The 17,289-nt window shown below is 55.0% G+C and overlaps 1 protein-coding gene across 2 annotated transcripts in view; it reads left to right on the top strand.

The window, feature by feature from the left end:
• MRC2 (mannose receptor C type 2) overlaps positions 1–17,289 on the top strand; it is a 65,768-nt gene that overhangs the window by 38,274 nt on the left and 10,205 nt on the right. For both annotated transcript variants that reach the window (XM_037809193.1, XM_037809194.1), the window contains exons 2-13: positions 5,095–5,496; positions 6,308–6,481; positions 6,704–6,868; positions 7,074–7,187; positions 7,686–7,829; positions 10,371–10,559; positions 10,682–10,836; positions 12,171–12,278; positions 14,222–14,337; positions 14,781–14,929; positions 15,544–15,761; positions 16,507–16,649. In XM_037809193.1, the coding sequence (XP_037665121.1) occupies positions 5,095–5,496; positions 6,308–6,481; positions 6,704–6,868; positions 7,074–7,187; positions 7,686–7,829; positions 10,371–10,559; positions 10,682–10,836; positions 12,171–12,278; positions 14,222–14,337; positions 14,781–14,929; positions 15,544–15,761; positions 16,507–16,649 (2,077 nt within the window). The remainder of the gene's footprint in view (positions 1–5,094; positions 5,497–6,307; positions 6,482–6,703; positions 6,869–7,073; positions 7,188–7,685; positions 7,830–10,370; positions 10,560–10,681; positions 10,837–12,170; positions 12,279–14,221; positions 14,338–14,780; positions 14,930–15,543; positions 15,762–16,506; positions 16,650–17,289) is intronic.

The raw sequence follows: 17,289 nt of genomic DNA, 5'->3' as shown, positions 1-17,289 counted from the left end.
AGCCACAGCTTGGTACATAGCCCCATGCCAGTCACAGTATAAAATAGCCAGCAAAATACAAGAGGTCATCTTTGTCCTTGATTAGGACAATACCAAGATCCTAGTGAGGGGCAGGCATCTCACTCCCTACACTGACACCAGACATGCTCCCCAGGCATGTGGAGTGAGGGTTGGGGTGGGGCAGGCTGGAGGAGGTCTTCTCAGGATGGGGCACCAGGATTCTGTGCTTTGAGCCCCCTCCACCTGCTTCCTGTGTGCCTGGTGTGATCTCATACGCAAAGAACACAGAGTCAGTTATTGAAAGGCTTTGGCTCCCTTCCGTCTCCCCTAGTATTTCCTGCTATGCCAAGGCTGAGCTTCCTCCTCCTCCTTTGGGCTCTCTCTGTGAGGGACACGGCCCACCCCTTGACGTTGGGTGGACACTGCTGTCCTGAGAGCCCCTGGCCACCTGCGTGGCAGAGTCCACGGGATCCGCCTTCAAGAATTCCCCTAAGTCTGTCCTGTGCTTTGTACTTCCCCTGCAGATCTCTCCTCTGCCTCCAAATTCCTCACCCTTTTCCCATTCACTGCTGACGCAGCCCTGGGTCCTGTATTCCTCGCCATCTACTCTTCCGGATCCTCTGGTGTCTTCAGATCTCTGCCCAGGCTGAGTTCCCTGCCCTGGAAGGCACAGAGCTCCCTCCCTACCCCAGGACACCTGGGATTTTTAGGACTTGTTTGCCCTCATATCCTGCCATGTCCAAACCCACGGTTCCTATCCAACTAGATTATAAGTCCTGTGAGGGCAGGGGTGATGCCATGAGGTTCCTTGTGGCCCCTGCATTGTCAGAACATGCTATGTGTGTACCAGGTACTCCAGGAAGATAAGTGAATTTGAACCCATGAACCTGGGATGCCAGAGGGAGGAGGGGACTTTCAGCCATGCCTCAAGGGATAGGAGGAAACTGAGGCCTTGAAAGGTACTGTAATTGGACATCCTAATCCCCACCCTCATTTGCCTCAGTTTCCTCTTTTGTCAAGTGAGGGGAGGTGGGCCTGATCCAGGGTTGGCCTCTCTCACCTCACATGGACCTCTTTAGGACCTTTAGTTTGCCGTTTGGTACAACAGAACAGCCTGATGGGAGTCAATTTAACCCACAGGTGGGTTTTCTGGTTGGGGAGGAAGGGAAGTCATTGTTCCCCTTGGCTATTGTGGGCTCCTGTGAAGTTTTCGGCTCCATGGTCCACTCCTGTCTCTGAGAAGTATCTGTAAAAGCAAGCAACGTTTTCTCCCTTTTCCAGTCCCAGGCCCTCTCCCTACCCCTGCCAAGGGCCACTTGCTGCTACTGCTCACTGTACTCACAGAGTGGAGTTCTGAGAATGAAACACCCAGTCCTTAAAGGAAGCTTGAGCAGGCCTGGGTTAAATCCTGAGGCCAGTTGATGGTTTCTGGAGGATGTCTGGAAGGGAAGGATCAGATTGAGGGAGGGGCCCCAGAGATGGGGGAGGATGAGCTGTGGCATCTGCACTAGTGGTCCTTCAGGAAGCCCACGTGTGTCTTGTTCAGAGGATCCCCATCTTGGTGCTCTTGGCAGGTAGAGTGACCAGTGTCCCTGCCCCTTCCATCGGCAGTGTTTTGAGCACTCAGTGACAAGAGCTGTGGGAGGTGATTTTTAGGAAAATTAATCTGGCCTTGGTGACAAGGGCAGAAAAATGGGCTGGCTGGTTGTGATTATTGTCTAGACATGGGATTCATTCATTTGTTCTTTTAGGACTTCCTAAGCACTGCTGAGTGTCAGGCAGAGTGACAGGAAACAGTGGTGGAGAAGACAGACGGTTCTCAAGGAGCTTCTGAACTAAAGGGGAGACAGAAAATAAACAAGAACATGTCAGATAAGGAGTTCTGGTTCCAGAACTGGTGGGGGTGGGGGTAGGAGCTTGTATCAGACGAACTTTCTGGCCCAGAATGCTTACAATCTCAGGATAAAATAGAAAATGCAGTGTTTGGAAGGCACTAGAGAGAAAACAAAGGTAAGCAGATGCTGGAGAAGAAACAGTCCTTGAAAAAAGGAGGCAAATTAGGTGAGCGCCACATTCCACCACTTTTCCTCAAGAGCATTGCCCAACATGAGGAGCTCAGACAGAAAGTGACAGTTTTACCAGAGAGAAGACCAGTTTGGGGCCCCCAGAAAGGCTAGAAATTGAGAGGCAAAATCCCAGAAAGGAAGAAGACATAGAGAATCCTTGTGCAAATTGTCCTCAAGTCCTCGGCAATTCCTAAACTCTGCATTTGCAGAGTGAGACCGAAAAGCCCAGCAAGAAACAGCAGCTGGGAAGCAGAGATTTCAGTTGCTGCCTGGTGCTGAGAAAACAGCATTTGGAATTAAAGTTCCACCAAGTTAGAGAGGCTTGGCAATCACCTCATGTTTTCCTTTAAACTCCAGAAGGGCCTTACCTCATGACTAAATCCAAGCTTAAGGGCTGTGCCCTAGTTCTAAGGGCAAAATCAAAACAACCCCACCCCTAACAAGCCAAAAACCATGCCTCCATAGGATCGAGGTGATCCACCAATAACTCAACTGCCTGCCAGAACAAAATTCAACATTCTTTATAGGGAGATAAAAAAAATTCAGTCTTCTTATAATATATCAACTGTAATGTCCAATATACCATGGAAAATCCAGACTTCCTATAACATCTACAATGTCCAATATACAATAAAAATTACTAGACATGCAGGCGGTAGGAAATAGAGACGTGTCATTAAGAGAAAAATAGTCAATAAACACAGGTCACCCAAATGTTGAAAAAATATATATAATAATTGCTGCAAAAAGAATTAAAATAAACTGATATGATAAAGAATAATGGTGTGGTTACTTTAGATTAGGAGGTAAGGGAGGGCCTTTCAAAGAGGTGACATTTATTTTGAACCATGAAATGCCAGGCAGAGGAAAGTTAGTACAAAGACCTTGAGGCAGAAAAGAGCCAGGCCTGTTGAAGGAAGAGCCAGGAGGTCAGTGTGGCTTGAGCAAGAGGGAGTAAGATGATATGGGGTCAGCCTGGTGGGTGAGACCAGACCATATAGAACCTTGTAGACCATTGGAAGGTGTTTGAGTTTAAATCAGAGTATGATGAATCGCCTTTGAAGGACTTTAAGCAGGAGAGAGACTTATTTTATTATGTGTAAGTCTGGCTGTCTTTTCAAATATTTAAGAGCCAACTGCATTTCATGTTTTCAACCACCTATACTTACCTTTTACTTATTTTCTAGAGTTGTTGATATTTTCCTTATAATTAATTTTTTTATAGAAGCTCTTTTTATATTAGGGAATTAGCTGTTTGCCTCTAATAAATAACATATTTTTACCTGTTCGTCATTTGAATTTTGAATTTGTTTATGGCATTTTTCTTGCCATGAAAAAATTTAATTCTTATGTCATCGAGTTTGTCACTGTTTTCTTTATGACCGTCAACACTCTGATATTATTAAAAAGCAAACTCACCCGTATTTTTTTCTAGAATTGATTTACATTTTTAAAAGACCATATGGCTGCCCACAGAGAATGGACTATAGGGGATAACTGGGTCAGCATGGTGGAAAAGAAAGAGCTTGGGATTTTGGGTTTAGGAGACTGGGGCCAAGTTTCAGCTCTATCCTTATCAGCCTTGTGATTCTGGTCCAATTGCTTCACTGCCCAAGTCAATTTCTTTACTTATAACACAGAATAGTAACAGTAATATTAATGATAATAAGCAACATTTATTGTGTTCTCACTATGTGCCAGACCCTGTTCGAAACATTTTATATGCTTTATCTCATTTACTCTTTGCAGTAGTCTAATGGTAAGGAAAATGAGGGTTAGGGTTGGGGTTAGGGGTTAGGGTTAGGGTTAAGGTTAAGCCCCTTGCCCAAGTCACACGTTACCTGCAGAGCTGGAATTTGAACCCTGGCAGTCAGATTCTTACTTTTAAGGCATGAAAATTATCTTGAGGAGCCAGTGGCTAATGGATGCAGAAGTGCTTTGAAGACTGAGATATGCTACATGTGTGTGTGTTGTACGAAGTGGCAACTGGAAAGTGAGGAAGGCAGTGAAATGTGGATGTTAAAAGCACAGCTTTGGACTCAGAGAGGCCTGGGTTTGCTTACTGGCTTTGCGAGCCAGAGCAGGATACTTCATGTCTCTAAGCCTTAGTTTCTTCTTTTCTCCCCCCTTCCCTTCCTTTCTTCCTTCCAACAGCTTTTCTGAGTGGTTTTTAGTATATTCACAGAGTTGTGCAACCACCATGACAATCTAATTTTTTAACATTTTCATCACTCCAAAAAGAGATCCTGTACCCTTTAGCAGTCACTCCATTCCCATCTCCTCCCCCTCCCCAGGCCCAGGTGACCACTAATTTACCTTACATCTTAATAAATTTAGGCTTCATTTCTCAATCTGTAAAGTGACTGTGTTGGGGGACAGGTTGGATTCCTCCATTGCCTTCCAAAAAGGCTGTCTGGTCAGTGAGGTGATGCAAGAGGATGTGTGACTGGGGAAGCCAAACAGATAAATTTGGCTGTAAAAAATCAGGAATGAAATGGTTATAGGGGGCATGAATGGCTGGGTGTAGGGGTAAGTGGTTTGGGAAGATCCTAGAGGGAGGAAAGAATGGAACCAGTGGAGCTTCCAGGCTGGAGGGAAGAGTGAGACAAGATGACTCCTGTCCAGAGAAGAACTTGGGGAAAGAACCAAGCTATCTAGGTTGCAATGAGATATACAACGTGAGCACCTCTCCTTGTAAAATCCTCAGAAAAGCATATCGTACTCAACATCTCATGGGAAGTTGGGTTTGCTTTTGGAGGTGGGACAGAAGACTGAGTCCTGCCTCCCAGTGGGCATGGGGCTAGAACCAAGGCTGGCCACACAGATGTCACCTCATCCAGGTGCAGAGGGAGAGCAGTGCCCTCTACCCCAACCTCAGGGGCCGGTGGTGAGCACTGAGCAATCACATGTGAGTGAAGGCTCCGAGCCCCATGCCCAGCTGGTGAGCAATGTCTGTAGGCGATGCCAGGCATCAAGGGCCAGGCATGAGAACCCCTGTGATGGCCTCATATCCTGCCTTCCCTTCCAGAACCCAACATCTTCCTCATCTTCAGCCATGGACTGCAGGGCTGCCTGGAGGCCCAGGGTGGGCAGGTCAGAGTCGCCCCAGTCTGCAATGCCAGTCTCCCTGCCCAGCGCTGGAAGTGGGTCTCCAGAAACCGGCTCTTCAACCTGGGTGCCATACAGTGCCTGGGCACAGGCTGGCCGGGCACCAACACCACAGCCTCCCTGGGCCTGTACGAGTGTGACCGGGAGGCCCTGAACCTGCGCTGGCACTGCCGCACGCTGGGTGACCAGCTGTCCCTGCTCCTGGGGGGCCGTGCTGGCAATGTCTCTAAGGCCGGCACCCCTGAGCGTGGTGACCAGACCCGCAGCGGCCAGTGGCGCATCTACGGCAGCGACGAGGATCTGTGTGCTCGGCCCTACTATGGTGAGGGGCTGTTTGTGGGGCAAGAGGTGGGGGTCCCTGGTGTGGGGGGAGCACTGGAGCCCTGGAGGGACAGACTCCTGGGTTAAGGGCCTGTGGCCTCCGTGGAGCCTTGGCAGCCACGTCTTTAATCGTAAAGTATAGGGAGTGACTTTTTGTATGCACTTTAAACACTAGCTTAATATTGTTTATGCATAGTTAAGAAAATTAACTTCAAAGCACTTTTTAGAAAATTACAAAATTAATACATGCTTATGAAGATGTCCATTAGTACAAAGTGAATAAAGTAAAATTAAACGAAAATGCCCTTCTCTCAGACCTGCATCCCCAGGAGGATGTCCTAATTCCCATTTGCAGGAGGTAAATGGGGGACAGAGTCAGCCATGAGGGGCCTCTTGTGGTGGGCTGTCTTTGTCCTGGGGGTCCTTTCCCTGGAAGCCACCCTGAGTTCCCAGATGGACCTTTGGGTGGGGTGCATGGACAGCCCTGGGCTGGGCTGCTGAGCAGGGATTCCTCTGGGCTAAGCCCTGCCATGGGGACCTTGCAGGCCCCCTCGCCCGGCTGGATTTTTGACAGGCATCAAGGCCCTTGCCAGCCCCATGGGATGAGCAGGGGGACCTCTTCCAAGCTCCTGGGCTGACCTGAGGGCATGGGGAACCCTAAAACCACTGCCTGCTGCTGTTGCTCCTTTCTGTTCTCTCCTGACCCCTGCCCTCCAACAGTTCCCTGGGTGATTGGGAATCTTCCTCAAGGAGTGAGGGTCGGGCAGCCTGTGGCGCTCAGATGCCAAGGTCCTGGCTCCCCTCCCCCACAGAGGTCTACACCATCCAAGGGAACTCCCATGGGAAGCCATGCACCATCCCCTTCAAGTACGACAACCAGTGGTTCCACAGCTGCACCAGCACGGGCCGTGAGGACGGACACCTGTGGTGTGCCACCACCCAGGACTACGGCAAGGATGAGCGCTGGGGCTTCTGCCCCATCAAGAGTGAGAGCAGGGCGGGCTGGGCAGGGCCAGGCCAGGGAGGCTCCTGGGGGCGGGCTGGTGGTGAGGAGCCTTGGGGGCTGGGGACTGGGGAGGGGTCCCTACATGGCTGGCAGAACTTTCAGGACTGGGGGGAGCACTGGCCCCTCTTCCAGCTGTGGAGCAGCCAGTATGGGGTCTCTGCTCGTCTGGGGTGGGACCCATGTCTGTCCGTCTTGATGGCAGGTAATGACTGCGAGACCTTCTGGGACAAGGACCAGCTGACGGACAGCTGCTACCAGTTTAACTTCCAGTCCACACTATCGTGGAGGGAGGCCTGGGCCAGCTGTGAGCAGCAGGGGGCGGATCTGCTGAGCATCACAGAAATCCACGAGCAGACCTATATCAACGGTGAGGTTGGGGGAGCCCCTGCCAGGCCAGGCTGGTTGGCTTGGGCAGGGCAGGATGAGGCAGCAGGAGCCCGAGACCTTTGCTCTCCCACCTTTGGGGAGCCCTGAGTCCCTTCTGCTTGTGGGGGGTAAGGGTGCTGTGGGTGGGGGCAGGGCAAGTGGCGAGAGCGGGATGGCGCCTCCTTCTCACGATCCGCTGCTCTCAGGGCTCCTCACTGGCTACAGCTCCACACTCTGGATTGGCCTCAATGACCTGGACACCAGTGGAGGCTGGCAGTGGTCAGACCACTCACCCCTCAAGTACCTCAACTGGGAGAGTGGTGAGGCACGGGGTTCGGGGTGCAGGGTGGTCTGGGGACCTGGCAGACCCCTTCTCCACAGTAAGCACTGCTGTGCGGTGGGGGGGTGGGGGTGGGGGAGCACAGGAGGGAAGGCTAAGATTTCCAGCTCCAACTTGGAGCAGCCCCCCAAGGGCATGGGGCCTGACAAGTGGGCTGGATGTCAGTGCCCATGCGCCCCCTCATCTGACCCCTCTATGTGGGTGAGCAGCGTGCACCAGTGCACCCAGCAGCCTGGCCAGGGGGTGAGGTGGGACCAGCGCTGGTTGCTGGGCAGAGGGTTCAGGACAACGCGGGTCCAGTTCAGAAACGGCAGAGGACCCTGCAGTGCCCGCGGAGGGCCCCAGCGCAGGGCTGGCATCGTGAGCTGGCTCAGGCTTCCGAGGGAGCAGGGGGAGGCAGGAGGCGCTGCACGGGGCTCCCGGGGCCGAGGTGCGAGCCTTCCTCTCCTGGGGTGTGGGCGCCCTGCCCTCCCCACAGATCAGCCAGACAACCCGAGCGAGGAGAACTGTGGGGTGATCCGCACGGAGTCCTCGGGTGGCTGGCAGAACCGCGACTGCAGCATCGCGCTGCCCTACGTGTGCAAGAAGAAGCCCAATGCCACGGCCGAGCCCAGCCCTCCGGGTGAGCAGGGACCCTGAGCGGTGGGCTGGGGTGGGTTCATGAGGACCACCGCCACCCCAGGGCCAGGCTCTCTGCTCCTGTTACCTGCCCAGCACAAGGCAACTCTAGGCCTCTTTTATTAATTGTCCAGTTAAAACTGTGAACAAGCGGGCATGTGTCGTTCCTTCACTTGGGGAGCATCTGTTGAGAACTGTGTTAAATGCTGGCAACCCTCACTGTGCCCTTGTGGAGGTCAGGTCTGCTGGAGGTGACAGACCTCTCACGCCCAATTAGAATGCCCTCAGTTACAGGCTTTTGTAGAAATGTGTCTAAGTGTTAGGGGGGCCCGAAGAAGAAACTGATTAGCCTTCTGGGAGAGTTAAGTAAGGGTTTTATGGAAGTGGCATTTGATTTGGAACTTTCAAGTTGAGTAAAACTTTAAAAGGCATAAAAAGGCAGAGGAGGCGGCCTGCGCACAGGTGAGGAGACCTGGAAGTACGGTTTGGTCGGAACACAGACTCCTACTTACTACCTGACTACCTGAAGGGTGGTCCTCGGACCAGCGCCGCCTGGGAGCTTGTTAGCCGCAACCCAGACTTACTGAATCAGAACCCTCATTTAGCAAGACCCCCAGGTGACTGTGTCCTCCTAGTGCGAGCAGCACCACTTAGCGAGTACGGAGAAGTGAGTTCAGAAAGGCAGGTTGTGGCCCGTCCTTGAAAGGTCTTGGCTGCCCATGAAGTTCAGGTGGGGCTGGGTAGGCTTTTTTCCCCTTCGCAAGTTTTTAAGCCAGGGAGTGGTTTGCTTACGGTTGTGACTCACAGAGGTGGCTCCAAGGGCCTCGTGGAGGATGCAGTGCAATGGGCAGAGCCCTGCCTTGGGCACCAGGGAAACTTGGGTTCTACAACTGCCTCTGCCCCTTGCCAGCCCATGGCCTTGGGCAGGCAGCTTGGCCTCCGAGGGGCAGAGGCCTTCCTCACCTGCAAGTTCCCCTTTGCAGGGTAGGCGAGACACCCCACCTGGCTCAGGGAGCTTCTCAGGTGGCGGTGGATGCTGATCAGTGGAGGCTGGAGGGGCTGCTGCAGAAGTAGCTGTGAGGACTGTGGAGAGGGGTGTTTTATAAAGAAAATTTCGGCAAAACCAGAAAAAATCTACAACCCCACAAAGTAAAGAGCTTACGGAGCAAAGCTTTCTGCTCCTGATCAGTCTGCCAAAGGTTGATTCAGAGACCTTGGGCCACTGCTTTCTCCCCACACCTGCTAGGGAGCAAAATCTTAAAACATCCACACCCCACAACTAGAGCACTCCACCTAGAGCCGGAGGGGGACTGGGGCGGGCACCGATTCCCAGGAGCCGCTTTCTGAAGAAACGAGGACCCGCAGGCCCCCTGGTGGCCCTCCAAGCCCTCTGTCCCCTGACTGCCCAGTGCTGCCCCTGTGGGAAGTCCTGGCGTCTCATGGGCTTGCACATATATCTGTGGCAGAGACCCCAGATTTCCTCTTCTCACCACAGCCCACTTCTCTGGGCATGAGGCCGGGCTCTGCCTTCTGGGTCTCCTCACTCAATTCATGTCATTTGAAAGCCTCCTCGAACTCCTCTCTTCTCACAACCCCAAGAAGCAACCTCGGGTCTTAACTCATTGGCCGGCCAGAGGTGATTGACAGAACCCGAACCAATCAGCGAGCCCGCTGGGCTGTCTGCGGGATCTCGGAGGAGGGTATAGATGGCGCGCCGCTCAGAACGGAGTGGATCCCAGAATCCCAGGCGGGGCGTGGTTCCGAGTGGGCACCCGCTCTCCCTCCCTGCCAGGCAGAATCCTGCCCGAGCTTGACAATGTGGGTGGTTTGGCGAAGTCCTTTTTCTCTTGCCAAGGGCCAAGTGAGGGCTTGTTTGCCTCAGCCGCCCTCGGACTCCTTTCCCTAGATTTCTGGCTAAAGGGGGAACCTGAAATGCGCGGAAATGGGGGCGGGAAGGGCCTGGGGCGGGTCCCCGGGGTGCAGGGAGAAGGTTGGGAACGGGGAAGGGAGCCAGGGGAGGAGTCCCGGCCGGGTGGCGGGTGCCGTCACTCCCGGGGTCGGCCGCGACCCCCGCCCTCCCCTGCCCGTCGCTGACCTGCCAACTCCTCGGGCTGGTCACGGCCTCGTTTCCCCGTTCTCTTCACCCAGGACTGCCGGGCAGCGTCCGTGCTCAATAAGTGTGATTTCAGAGAACGATGGTGGCTCCATTTATCGAGCCAGGTGGAGCTGAGCCGAGTTTGAATCTTGAGGCAGGAAAACCCATTTACAGAGGAGGAAGTTGAGGCTCACGGGCTGGTCTGTCCTGACTTCCGGCCTGTCTCTCTCCGAGAGCCCCGTCCAGAGGGGCTGTCCTGTCTTAGGTGCCACCACCTCCTGGGTTCCTGGCCCTGGGTCTCCAGCAGTGCCGGAGGGTTCTGTCGTTTGGCATCTCCAAGGCCTGCCCTGGTAGTGGGGAGGGCGCACCTGGGACAGGTCACCTTGGGGGGAGGTGACCCCAGGGCCCTGCTGGGTCCCTGAATAGCAGCCTCCTCGCGGGTCTCTGCAGACGTGTGGGCCAACGTGAAGGTGGAGTGCGAGCCAAGCTGGCAGCCCTTCCAGGGCCACTGCTACCGCCTCCAGGCCGAGAAGCGCAGCTGGCAGGAGTCGAAGAAGGCGTGCCTGCGGGGCGGCGGCGACCTGCTCAGCATCCACAGCATGGCCGAGCTGGAGTTCATCACCAAGCAGATCAAGCAAGGTGAACGCTGCCCACCCCCTGCCCTCCCTAGGAGGCCCAGGAGGTGTCCCTCCCTGCCCTGCTGTCTGCTGACACTGACCCCTTCACTGTCCCCACTCCTTCCCCTCCCACTGCACCCCTAGAGGTAGAGGAGCTGTGGATCGGCCTCAACGATTTGAAACTGCAGATGAATTTTGAGTGGTCCGACGGGAGCCTAGTGAGCTTCACCCACTGGCACCCTTTTGAGCCCAACAACTTCCGGGACAGTCTGGAGGACTGTGTCACCATCTGGGGGCCGGTAAGATCCCCCTCTCCCTATCACAAGGCTTCGAAATACAGTCCCAACCTCCTGGTGCTACCCCAGCTGAAGGACACGTGCTTAGCAGCCCCCCACCCACTCTTTCTCCTGCCTCTGAGCATCCTACCATCAGTGCCTGCCTGTAACACCCCCCACCCCCCATTATCCTCTCAACACTCCCCTTCCCCACCACTCCCCTCCCTTCCACATAGAGAGACTCCACCCCCAACTAGCTTGATCACCTTGGGCAACTTTACTCAACTTCTCTGTGTCTCGGTTTCCTTATTTGTCATTGGAACACTAACAGTGCTGACCTCATGCTGTTGATGGGAGAATTAGTAATTCTCATGAAGCCTGGTGCCTTCTTGGTGTCCTGCCAGCTGCGCTTCCTCACCGGCAGGTGGCATCAGAACCCACGTTATCAGTGGCGATGCCCCACAAGCAGGACTGCTGCTGGCCCAGGCTGCCATCACCAGAAATTACAGGGCTCTGGCTGTCACAGTTTGGGCCCAGACACCATGTAGAAATGGAGGGACTGACGCAGGGCTTCAAGCAGAGATGAGACCATTTAAAAAGTAGGACACAGCCGTAGAGACAGACCACCCACCCCAAGTATAGACAAGACATTCTGCCATCAGACACTGCAAACAAGGGCTGTAGCGACAAAACCATCTGACTCAGGGCATGCTGTTTAAAAAAAAAACACAATTATTTATTGAGTGCCTTCTATGTGCCAGGCATTCTCTTGTGTGCTGGGCACACACAAGCACCTCTGCCTCGGGGTGGAGCTCAAAGGCAGACAAACTGCCACTGGGAGGCTGTGGACACCAAGGAGGGCTAAGGTGGTTATTAGGGCCTGAGAACTAAATTCCTCTTCCGCATCATCAGCTGAGATTCAGGTCTGGACACACAGACCTCTGCTCACCCTGGATCTGCAGGTACTAGCTGGATGCCCTTCCAGAACTGGGAATCCCATCTGTGTGCCTGCTGTCGGATGCTCTAACAATCTCAGCCAGTTTGTCCTTGATGTTTGTAGAATGAGCTAGAAATAATTTTAAAGATCACCTTTTCTCATTTAGACAGTATTTGTCAAAGTTTTATGGAACCTGCACGTCATTTATTTTGTTTGTGCTCTCATCAACCCTGTGAGGCTTATAGATTTAATACTGTCACCCCATTCTACCCCCTGGGACCACAGAAGTCAAGTCTCTTGTCAGAATCACACAGCAAGTCATGGGCCGGCCCAGGTCTAGAAGCCAGGTTCACAGAACAGCCAGGGGACAGCTTGGGTGGGCTGGGCTCAGAACTGAGACTCTCCCTCCCCATGTCCCTAGGAGGGGCGCTGGAACGACAGTCCCTGTAACCAGTCCTTGCCGTCCATCTGCAAGAAGGCAGGCCAGCTGAGCCAGGGGGCCGCCGAGGAGGACCACGGCTGCCGGAAAGTGAGGGTGTTTCTGGAGCCGCCCTGGGTGGGGCCAGCCCGAGGGGCTGCCGGGACAGGTAGTGGGTGGGTGCAACGTTGAAGGCTCGCCTGGCATCCTCCCCTCCTTGGCACAGCCCCTCCTTCCTCTCTCCAAGTTGCTCTGAAGGATCGATGTTGATGGCAGGGTGGGGGTCAGGGTTGTTGGGAGGAAGCAGTTCCCACCCCTAGCCCTGAGCCCTCCCTCCTGGGGAAGAGCCTTCTCTCCTGGGGAAGCCACTCCCAGAGGCAGCAGAGAACCAGGAGGTGGGAGCTGGTGGGTGGGCAAGTTGAGGCTGGTGGGGTGGGGCCATGTCCCCCGTGCACCCTGAGTGCTGCTTCCTGCCTGTTTTGGTGAGCACACGCCACACCATCCGATACAGTGTTTGTCTGTGTCCTGTGAGGAGTGAGAGGCCATTCTGGTGGGGGGGGGGGTGTGTGTCTTCTCCTTCCTTGCCTCCCAGCCCCACTGGGCTCCCACAAGATGTTCAGGGAGGGAGAGAGGGCATTAAGGAATGATTGAGTAGGGGAGTGGCTCTATGAATTAGGATGTGAGTGGGTGACAGAATGATCTCCCTCCTAGGCCTCCTGGGCTCCCCCTCCCTGGGCCCCCCAGCCAAGCAGGGGTGTGAGTGGTATGGCTGTGGGTGGTGGGGGGAGGGTGTTGCTCGCGAGACACTTTGTCGCATTTTGCCTGCTGTCGGCTGCATCTGCCCAGGCCAGTGGTCACACTGCTGCCAGCCCCTTGCTGACCCTCTGGCTCCTCTGTTGCCTTCAGAGCAAGCCCCCTTAACACACCCACCCCACCCCAAGCCCATCCCCAGGGGAGGAGCAGGAAACACCAAGAGGCATGACTTCCAAAGGGGGAGGAGAGAGAGCACTCAGGAGCCTGCTGAGGCTGAGGGGTCGGGGACTCTGTCCTGTGGCTGGGTGGAGGAATTATTAACTGCCCCTGAGCTAGGGCTGACCTGGAATGTGGGGGGGGGGGGGGGTTGAGCAGCTGGAGGTCTTAGCACAGCCCTTGCTGGGCATTCAGGGACTCCCTCACCCCACACACGCATACCTGCTTCACTTCTGCCCAGAGGCTTGCATCTCTCTTCCAACCTTCAGCCCACCCCAAGGCTGCCAGGCCCAGGCCTCCTGGAGCCCAAGGCCCTGGGGGGCATCTGGCCTCAGCTTAGGAGGCGCAGGGCTGTGGCGAGGAAGGGCACATGATTTCTAGTCCTGGCTCCAAATCATGTCTGTGTGACCTTGGGCAAGTCACTGAATTTCTCTGAGCCTTAGTTCTTCCTCTGGAAGGTAGGGCTCTTGGTGACTGGAGAGGGATCTGTGAGGTGAAGTCCCGGGGGCCTTGTGGGGATGGGCGTGGAAAGCCAGTGCCCAGGAGCCACACTGCCTGGGCCTGTCTCTCCTCTGCAGCCTCGCTGCCCACCAAGGCTCTGCCCACCTGTGCCCCTCTCAGCCTCGTCTTTTCTACCTTTCCTGGGACCCTGAGGACTACCCAGCCCCCTCTACATCCTGGAACTGTCCCCAACTTTTGGGTTCTGGATCCCCAGTCAGCTGGCAATTTCCCCACAATGGGAATCCCCAAAGAGGAATTCCACGGGCCGCTCATCTCTCTGAGCCAGGCCACGAGCCCAGGCCACTGGCTGACATCCCGAGCCACCCTTGGGCCAAGCTTCCACCCCTGGTCCGAGGAGTTGTGGGAAAGGGTGAGGAGGGCAGAGTGTGAAAAGTGACAAGGGCAGAACACAGCTCCCAGCTCATTCCACAGCCACAGGCACTGCCATCTCTGGTGTCAAAGCCAACGTCCCTCTGTCCTGCACCCAAGCTGGGGCACATCTGATGATGTCACTGATCCTGTGGGTGAGGAGGACAGTCATCCTCCCCACTGACACTGCTCTTCTGCCTGCTCTCTCGAGCCAGGGTTGGACATGGCACAGCCCATCCTGCTACTGGCTGGGAGAGGACCAAGTGACCTACAGTGAGGCCCGGCGCATGTGTACTGGCCATGGCTCCCAGCTGGTCACCATCACCAACAGGTACAGGGGGATGGTGGGGAGCAGGTGCCCTCCTGGCCAGCCATGGCCTAACTCAGCCTGCCACCAAATTCTGTTGTCATGCCCAGAGGGACCTGTGGTCCTTTGAGCCTTGCCAGGCCCCAAAGCCTTTTTCTAGTCTTGTCCCAAGAGTGTCTCTCACTCATTAAGTGACCCTAGCGTGGGGCAGGGCCGGGGCAGGAGCAGCCACAGGTGTGGGCCGGATGCCTTAGCCATGGCAGGTTTTCTCTACTTTCTTCTCGACCAGGCAAGGTCATGTCAGCCAGGAGAAGGGGCCGCTGGGTTGCTCTGTGAGTCAGCTGTGGGGTTCCCAGGGGTGCCCACTTCCCTGAGCAATTTCCTGGCTGGAAGCGGCACCCACGCTCCTGGGGCAGCGGGTCTGGCCCAGTCAGTGAGCTCCCTGCCTTGCACGGCCTCTTCTGCAGGTTCGAGCAGGCCTTCATCAGCAGCCTCATCTACAACTGGGACGGCGAGTACTTCTGGACGGCCCTGCAGGACCTCAACAGCACCGGCTCCTTCCGCTGGCTCAGTGGGGATGAGGTCATGTACACCCACTGGAACCGGGACCAGCCGGGTGAGTCCCTCGCCCACAGCACCCACTCAGCCCTCTGCTTTGACTCTCCTCCGTGAAACTGGGATGCCAGTCCTGGGTCCCAGGGCTGCACTGCCTCTTTTGGACAGTGTTGTAGGATGTGGTCATGAGCACAGGCTCTGGGGCCCAACTGCTGGGTCTCGGATCCTGATGCTTCTGCCTAGTGGCTGTACAACTTTTGGGCCTCAGTTTCTTCATCTGTCAAATGGGTATAAGGGTCGCTCCTCGTAAGGCTGAGGTGAGGCTCTAATAGATGTCAAACACTTGAATAGTGAGCACCATACAAGTGCTATTAGTATTATTGCATTGCACATCTGTTATTTTTTTTAACTCCCTCAATTATCCAATGAGATGGATGATGAAATAGGCTCAGAGAGGTTAAGCAACTTTCCTAAGAGCTCACAGTAAATAAACACAGAGCTAGTCTCTTGGCCTCTCCTCCCCTTTCTCCCACCTGGCCCCCTCCCAGGAGTGTGTCCTACAGGGAGGCCCACGCTCGTTCTGAGCGCACAGCGGTGGTGGGGCCCCGTGGGAACGGGAGGGCAGGCCGGACAGCGAGTCCTCCCAGCAGGTGGGTCTCCCTTCTCCCTCCCCAGGGTACAGCCGTGGGGGCTGCGTGGCCCTGGCCACAGGCAGCGCCATGGGGCTGTGGGAGGTAAAGAACTGCACCACGTTCCGGGCCCGCTACATCTGCCGGCAGAGCCTGGGCACGCCAGTGACGCCCGAGCTGCCCGGGCCCGACCCCACGCCCAGCCTCACCGGCTCCTGTCCCCAGGGCTGGGCCTCAGACCCCAAACTCCGGCACTGCTATAAGGTAGGGCAGCCTGTTGGCATGGGGGTGTGTGTGTGTGTGGTGGGGACAAGAACAGAAAGGCACCCCACGTGGAGGGATCCCCATAGGATCCAGCCATGATCGGGGGACCCTGGAGACACCTTTTCCCTCTCCAGACTGCAGATAGAGTTAATTTCTGGTGAAAAGCTTGTCACTGGGAATCAATCTGGATAAAATGGAACTGAGGCCTGGCACACAGTAGATGCTCAGTAAATGTTTGAAGACTTGAAAGAATCAGAGAGACCATCTGTTTCACAGGTTCCCAGATGTTGGAGCCAGTCTGATTGTTTTTTAGAATTACCTGGGAAGCTTGGTAAAAATAAAATCTAGGTAGCCACGGTGGAGATTTGGATTAAGTAGATTAGGGTGATATCTAGTTACTTGTATTTTAAAACTCTACCAGGTTTGGGATCCACTGATACAGTCCAAGGCCTTATTACATGAAGAAACTGAAGTCCAGGGAGGCCAGGGGACTTGCTGGGAGGAGAACCCAGATGTCTTGGCTGGTTAGGGGACCGGGCAGGGGGGCATCCCCTGGGACTGGCTATGCCAGCTCCTCCTCCCCTGGGGGTCCTTCCCTGAGGACCCCACTTGTCCTCAGCTAGCTGGAGTCAGCTGTCAGCGAAGCCCCAGGCCCCACCTGCTGCTGCCATGGGGAGCACAGCAGGGGCTTCTCAGGGATCGGGACCAGGGAGGCAGCCTGGACAGCTGGGCTCTGCTCCTGCAGGTGTTCAGCTCAGACCGGCTTCAGGACAAGAAGAGCTGGGTACAGGCCCAGGGCGCCTGCCGGGAGTTGGGGGCCCAGCTGCTCAGCCTGGCCAGCTACGAGGAGGAGCACTTTGTGGCCAACATGCTCAACAAGATCTTTGGGTACTGACCCTGGGATGGTGGGGCAGGGGCATGAGTGCAGCCTCAAGTGAGTCTGCTTGCCCACTTGGTTTCGCAGACTCTTGGTTTCGGTGGGCACAGGGCAGGGGGGCAGAGTGAAGGTGACCCCAGAGAGGCCCTGGAATGACCCATGTATCTACTACTAGTGCCAGGACCATCCCATCCTCCCTCAAATAGCCACGGTCTCCCTGGCATCTTGAGAGAACACGCTGGTCTTAGGATGCCTGATGTTGTTCACCAGCACGTCCTCCCTGAGACTCTCAGACTTTTACATAAATAACCCACCTCCCTGATCCCACCTTCCCCACTGCAGAATCTTCCACAGTCTGATCCAAGCTAAGCATTATTCCCCTACTATACATCATCCCATAATAACCCACACTCCTCAAGAAACAGCTTTTCTAGAAAGACAAGAGGCACAAGGCTGCAAATCTGAGTGTTCACAGGGTCCTTCTATGGGGGCCCCTCCAGAACTCCATCTCTGTCTGTGGCCTCAGAGCATCCTGTGATGGCTAGCAGCTACACTCCCTGAGTGCTGGGGAAAATCCCAGTGGACCCAGGCTTCCTAAAATCTCAATTCCAGGAATATCTCTTCCCAACAGCAAACATCAAGATTATGTTA

The sequence above is a fragment of the Choloepus didactylus genome, chromosome 18 (genome assembly GCF_015220235.1).
Source record: "Choloepus didactylus isolate mChoDid1 chromosome 18, mChoDid1.pri, whole genome shotgun sequence".
In the NCBI taxonomy this organism is placed as follows: Eukaryota; Metazoa; Chordata; class Mammalia; order Pilosa; family Megalonychidae; genus Choloepus; species Choloepus didactylus.
This window is presented reverse-complemented; position numbering and strand designations above follow the sequence as displayed.